We start from the raw sequence: 7087 nt of genomic DNA on the forward strand, positions 1-7087 counted from the left end.
GGACACAGTTCCAAGAAGTGACAAGTGCTCTCAATCTTATTACAGCCAATAAAAGGTAAGGTCACTGCCACCTTCCAGGGCCTAGCATCTCCCTGGGACTACTGTTACATGCTGTGTATGTTCCATGCATTGAAAGAGGGTCCAGCTTTAAACCAATTTTAACAAAAGAGGGAGAGGGGGGGAAAAATGTTTAATTTCAAATCATATGATTTTTCATAAATACAATACAAAAACCCTTCCCAAATTACCTGTAGGTTCCAAGTTTGGAAAATGTCTTTCCCAAATGCTCTTTGATTGATTTTACTTGCACAAACTTTACTTGGTTGTTTTATTTTATTCTAATCCTTTATTTACAAAATTATAATTCTTTAGTTATAGCTAAGAACTAGTTATTCCTTGCAGAGCCTCCCAGTATCTGTTCCTCAAAAGACAAATGGGTCTTGCATCAGATTGCTCCTTTTAAGTAATCCTGGTGGAAAAATTCAGCCAGGTGTTAATGGCTGTGGTCCCATGTCAAAAGAAAAACAAAGCTCCAAAGAATACTGCATGACTGCATTGTGGCTTAGCATCCTGCACAGTGACTTACAGCAGCTGTGTAGTCTGCAAGACTCTTCACAGTCCCCTGTTAGGATCCAGAGTTTAGCCCTAATTGGAGAATTTGCTTTAAGGTGAACGCAAAGTTTTGAGCATTTTGATTATGTTCAAAACCTAACAAAGACACAGACGTTTTACACAATTTTGTCTTAGAATTTTCTTTGAATTATGCTTTTCTTGAAGGACTGTCTTAAGTTCTCATTTTAAAAGAAATCATCTTCCTTGCAAAGAAGTAAGAGCCATAAGGAGGGTAATTATATTGGGATTTTAAATAATTCACTACCATTTCTTTGCCAGAAAAAAAAAAAAAAAAAAAAAAAAAAGATCTCATGTTTTGTTTTTCCAAGCTCTAAAATTTTTCCTGTAATTTGGTAATGTTAAGAAGATAAACTAAGCTACTGACATACTTCAAGATCAAATGTTTTTGGTTTCTAACAATAACTTTGGTTTCCCTCTGATGGCAATGACTTGTTTGAAAACCTGCAAGTCTTTAGATATTGTTAATTGCTCTGAAAATTTGAAATGAATCTTTTGAACAAGAACATTTGCAAACGGAACACATTTTACATTTAGAATGTGTAGTGCTGGCTTTCTATATCTTTTAATATTCAGAACAGTTTCTTCAATTAGGCAAAGCCTAGAGGTAGGTTTGAATTCCTTCTAGCTCATACTGATGGCCCTAACACACAAATCAGAGAGGATGTATTTCTAATACAGGAATGTTCTGCAAACCAGTAAATCTGGGATTATCTCCTTGGACTGATTATGTCAAAGCTCTTTGGCCACAGCACTTGTGGGGAGCTAAAAATAAATAGCCAGGGGTTTATATATTTATTCTTTACCTAAATAATCTGTGCATATTGTGTGTGTCTTTCTACAATGGGAGACATGTTATCTGGACTTAATGTTTATTTATAAGAGTTCTTTTCCTAGTAAGGATTTTAACAAAGGGTTTAAAACAAACTGTCCTACAAGAAGCATTCATGGGATAAATCTAGTGCTAGTTTAAAAGAACTGAAGAACTATCAGAAGCTTTTACAGTTAATTGACATTAGAGCAAAATTTGGCCTCGGATTTTGAAACTGGATGAAAAGCTTCTTGTTAGTTTTTTTTTTTTTGAGGATGAGAACTGAGGGTTGGTTTTTGTGGGTTTTTTATTCTTGCTTGGTCCTTACTAAGACACTGCCTCAGTTGAATTACTGGCTACATTCGTGGATTACCAGTTCAGAGATAGGTTAGCTAGTTAATGCAGCTCGAGGTGTGATTTATGCTAGCATCATATTTTCCTCTTGGGGAACGTTATTGTCACGCTCATCACATTCAACTTAGTCTAAGCTCAGTGAATTCAAATGCAAGGTGTGAATGCAAGGTAAAATAACCCAGTCATGTTACTGGAAAAGCGACCCCCATACCATTAAGTCAGTGTAGTGGAACATTGTCTTGGAAATTCCTACTTTAATGGATTGATTTCCACAGTCAGATATTTGAGAGAGCATTCTTGAAGACAGAAAGGGGAAGTATTTTCAATTGAAAAGGTAAATCTAGAGTAGTTCCATCATGGCACTTCATATTTAATTAAGCTGATGTACCTGAAAGATGAGTATAGGCATGGGCTTTAGGTACACGATATGTTAGAAGCTGTGAGACATACTGAGAGCAACTGTTTGTCTTTTATGGTGTATATTTTATGTGCCATATTTTTCAGCTACTTTTTGTAATGAACTTGTATTACAAAATTCATCTTTGCACTGACTTGACTATAAAAACGGTGAATTTATTAGCAAGATTTTTTTAAGTGAAAAGAAGCTATTTCCTTTACCAAGAACATATTATTCCAGAAGGGAGAAGAGGCTGTGTCTTGCCCACACACAGTATGGCTAGCATGGATACTACCAATCATAAGGTGTACAGTGTTCTCACCCTCAAACAGTAAGCCCATTCCATTTGTCTGTCCTTACTGAGCCTTGAGCAGGTTCTTTCCATTCATGTAGAAGCTTAACAAGAACTGTAAAGCAGCTTAGGCTGCATTTCAAGTATAGGGTTTAAGCCTTTAAAAAATAACACTCCCTTTTATTACTTACATGTGTAAAGGCTGTGGGAGCATCCCCAGAAATTGTTCTACAGGATGTCTAAAGTGCATCCTTTTTAAGGTTTATTCATCAATATATATATTTTTTTTAATATTTTTTTTTCTGCAAGAAGATAAATACCTTAATGATGAGCATTTGGTCAACTTCCTCTTGTCGGCTGTGCCTTAGTGTCTACCTGGTCTGATGGCAATGTTAATACCCTGCTAGCTTCTCAGAGTTTTCTAAGACTGATAGTCTGGGCTGTACGTTGTTGCTGGGTTAATTGCCTGCAGTTCTATTAATTAACAGGAAATGTCACTAGGCTGTATCAGGAGTCTCTTACAGAAGCATTCTCTCATATTTATTTGGAATTGAGACCTTCAGTCCACGTTTTAGCACCCACAAGGCTCCTCATTTTGTTTCTAAAATCTCACAGTTAGCAAGACAAAAAGAATTCTGTATTTGAAAGTGTGGTAATGATCAAAACGAGGCCAGAAAATTGCAGATTCCATCTAGTATGTCTTGTTTCTGAGGTTGGTAAACCTCTTCTGGGTTCCTAATAGCATTTCTTGGTTCTTTTCTAGCCATGTGACCCAGACAACATCATGGATCCATCCTGTAACCAGTGCACTAAGCTTGCGTTGCTCTGAGGATGACGACGATAGAATAAGAGAGTCTCCTGTGTCCAAGACCTGAGGACGTTCTGCTGATAAAAAGTAGTTTGTCTAATTTCAGTACATTAGTGAGAGGATGCACACTTTTTAATCTAATTACCTTCTAGTCTGATGTAATAGTACCCCATGACACTTCTCCCCTTGAAGTCAGAGGGAGCACTGCTGTTTGTTTAGGTGGGTTTGTTCTTGGGTGCCTCAGAAGCTGCAGAAGTCTCTGTGCAGTCCTTAACCAGCCCCAGTTCAGTGTGCAGGGATCAGGCTTACACTGGGAGCTGATGCAGTCTTTTCATGACTTCTGTATTGGCATAACTCCATTGACCTGAGATCAAATTTTCACAGTTTTGACCAGCGTTAGAGTTAGATTGGGCCATTGGATGTACTTCACCTGGTAAATTCCAGCTGATGCTTTGCTGAAAGGCGCAAAATGAGCTTTTTCTTTTTTTAACCAGTACTAGTGAGTGTAATGTAGATAGATGCCTTTTGTGCAACTACTGAAAAATCTGGTTTTTATAGAAGTTTTTGAAGGAGTTTTGCTGATAGAAATTTGACAATTTATTACAAGTATTGGAGTCCTGATGACTTTTAAAACAATTATTTTTAAACATTTAAGTATTTTAAAACAAATACTTATTTTTAAGATCGTTGGTTGGACTTTAGGAAAATGAATCTTTGATAAGTTGTCAAGTAAAAATAAACCGTTTGGTAGAGGACACCATGCTCTGTCAACAATACGAGGCCAGAAAGAAAATTATTCTACTTTTGTACTCTGCTAAACCGATACATACATGCATCAAATACTTCAGTGGAAGCTGTGAAGTTTCAAGTACAATGAAACCTGTGAAACCACCTCCAGGATCAGCAGAAATCAGTCACCTCCTCAAAGTTGATCTTTAAGTAGAACAAAATCATTTTGTAAACATTGGTGGTGATTTAAAGAGGATAAAGAAAATGACAGGGAGTGCTACTGCAATCTAATGAACAAGTTTCACTGTACTTCAAAAGCACAAGATATTTTAAATCTCATTATTCACAGCTCAACATATGATGCCAGCTTTGTCAAATATATGATTCTGTGCTGTTTTTTTTCTGGAGGCTCTTTGTGTGTGTGTGTATTATATATATTATATGGTAGGTGTTGACTAATGAATGAAAGAAGGATCTGAAACTTTGCAGAGGCACTGATGAATATCCCAAAGGAAAACCCTCTCTCTGATCTTCAGACCAAGAAGGAAAACAGTATTTTAACAGTGTGAGAAAGGCACAGGCTACAATCTGCATTTTCCTAAGGTGCATGCTTCAGGACTTCAGAACATCCCTGAAAAGGCTGACGTACCCATCTTCACCTCACTCTTACTGCCTGATACAAAGAAATGAAGCTGTACAGCCACATTTTTTAGAGGTCTATATCCAGCAGGTTTGTCATTAGAGTTAAAAATTCATCTAGTCAGGGGAATGGATATAAAGACCAGACCATGCCCAGTCAGGCACACTGTTGCTGTTGATCTTTTTGAATCAAAAATGATGTACAGCTTTAACCCAAGTCAAGTCTCTTTGAATAGCAGTGCAGCAATCTACTGCATATGGCCTGTGAGCTGCAGAGCACATCACCAAATGTTCTTCCTGCAGGAGAACAAAGTGCAGCTCACAAAAGAGTTTTCTGCAGGCTTTGCTGGAAGATGTCAGGATATTTTGAATAAGCAAATAGGAAAAAATGTTTTGTACTTTTAACTAGGTCAGAACCAAATTATCCATGAATCTACACAGGTGGTGTGGATTAGGAGGAAGAGCTTGCTCAGCAGACCCACAGTAACATATATTTCTGAGAAAATTTCTCATAGCAATAACACTTGAATGCTTCATTTGTATTTCGCTCCAATGGTTCCTACGTGCTTCATAGCCTCCTTTGTGTTCCCCGAGAACAGTCTGAAGGCAAAAAGCGTGTGCTTCAGTTTCAGGGCCAGGCACTCTAGCTGCACCTTTATTTAAATCCCTTTTCTGAAAATGGCATAGAGCATGACCCACAAACTGTACGTAAGGTACTGAATTCCTTGCAATATTTACTGTAGCCTTAGTAGTAATTTGACTGATTAATGACAGGCACTTTTGGTTCATAATTCCATGATAGTATGCAGTTCCAGATCACATATAGACTCCAGTTTTCCATTTCTGTTTCAGAGAATTTTGAATCTCCACTTGACCCTCGCAGTCGATTTATTGTGTTAGTGGCTTTCTGACAGCTAGCTGGGTGTTTCAAATAGGCAAAGCTATTTAGGGACAGAGACTGTGGATCAGGCAGGCTTCATCAGCAGAGGCTTTATAGAGACCTAGCAGCAATTTAAAGCTGTCCTTCTGCTAGATCAGCTGGAGGAGGACAGCTATGCGCATACTGCTTGCCCTTCCCGAGGAGCTGGTAATGATCTCTTGCTCCGAGCATGCAATGCACAGCCTGCTGTGCACGAGAGGGGGAGAAATCAAGACAAAATGTTGGCATTCTGCCGGCTCTGCTTACTGCCTCCACCCCCAGATGAGAACATTTCAGAAACCTGGAGACTATTTCTCCCTCTCTCTTATAAATTTGCCTAGAAATTAAAGACATTAGAAACAGATCTCTGCATCTATCTAGCTTTTTCTCCAGTAAGCATTATCTCTTCAGATAATCCGCTAGATCAGATTCTCTGCTTTTGAGGCTACATTTTCATACCTAGAATCTCCGAATGTTCTCATCTATTTTTGTACGCTGGCATACTTGTTTCCTAGGTTATTTCTCTCTATCTCCCCTTGTCTCTTCCTTTCTGTGAAATATTTTGTGAAATTATTTTTATTAAGGGGAACTGTGTATATTGAGAAAATGGTTCTAGGATAATTTAAAAAGAGTTTGTAAAGAGCGGTTGTCAAAATATGCAACATTGTAAACAATAACTTTTCATTTTTATTGCAGAATAAAAAAAATATGTGGAAAAAAAAAACAGAAGTGTACTTTGTAACATCTAAAATAATGAAATTACAGCTTTAGAAGGGAGTGGCAATTGGGCCATAAATAATTCCTGTACCTCCATTTATTTTTCATGTAAAGATGACACTGAAAAATACTGTTCTTGTACACGCTGGTATTAATCTTTACCTGAATACTTGCACCACACTGCCCTTCAAATACTGCAAATACTCCAGTAAACTTAAACTGGCACATTCACTGTCATCAAAGCAAGTAGCTTAACACAAATGCCTACATAGACATATTAGATACTCAAACTCATAGATGCTAAATAATTTCCTTGGAACACTACTCAGTGTCTCACTAAATTCGATGATCCTTTCAACAGACAAACCGGATAAATACACGCACACATACATACATGAGCTGGCTATTCCATGGGCATTGCATACATTTTCAGGCATGTGTGCTGGCTGGTGCACAGCCACACTGCCTAACCTGTCCTAAGCCACTGGTGTTTTACAAGCAGGTTAGTGTAATGGCTGCACTGTAGTTTTCTACAGTAAAGTCTACAGAAAAGATACAGATATTATGTAAGCAAATACATGTAGCCTCTATAGATTTTTTTATGATCAATCAGAAAAACAAAAGCAGTTGCTGTTTGTGCACAGACATTTGATACAAGGTAAGGGCCATCACCTATGTTTATTTGGACACAACCTTACAGCACTAAATCTATTCTGACACTGATTTTATTTGGAGCCTTCGGGATTCACGTGGGTTTGCTGTGGTGCTAGACTGCACAGAGAATTTCAGTT

General features: G+C 37.8%; 1 protein-coding gene across 4 annotated transcripts in view; it reads left to right on the forward strand.

Annotated features, from left to right (window-relative positions):
- The window catches only part of STXBP4 (syntaxin binding protein 4), a 72986-nt gene extending 66660 nt beyond the window's left edge, over window positions 1-6326 (forward strand). For 2 of the 4 annotated variants that reach the window (XM_082775046.1, XM_082775045.1), the window contains exon 23: window positions 3248-6325. In XM_082775046.1, the coding sequence (XP_082631172.1) occupies window positions 3248-3359 (112 nt within the window). In that variant the 3' untranslated portion in view covers window positions 3360-6325. Of the gene's footprint in view, window positions 1-3247 lie in introns of all 4 variants that reach the window. The other 2 variants (XM_082775047.1, XM_082775048.1) reach the window with 2 other exon arrangements.
- Window positions 6327-7087: the final 761 nt, after the last annotated feature.

The sequence above is a fragment of the Aythya marila genome, assembly GCF_965140915.1.
Source record: "Aythya marila genome assembly, chromosome: 18".
NCBI lineage: Eukaryota > Metazoa > Chordata > Aves > Anseriformes > Anatidae > Aythya > Aythya marila.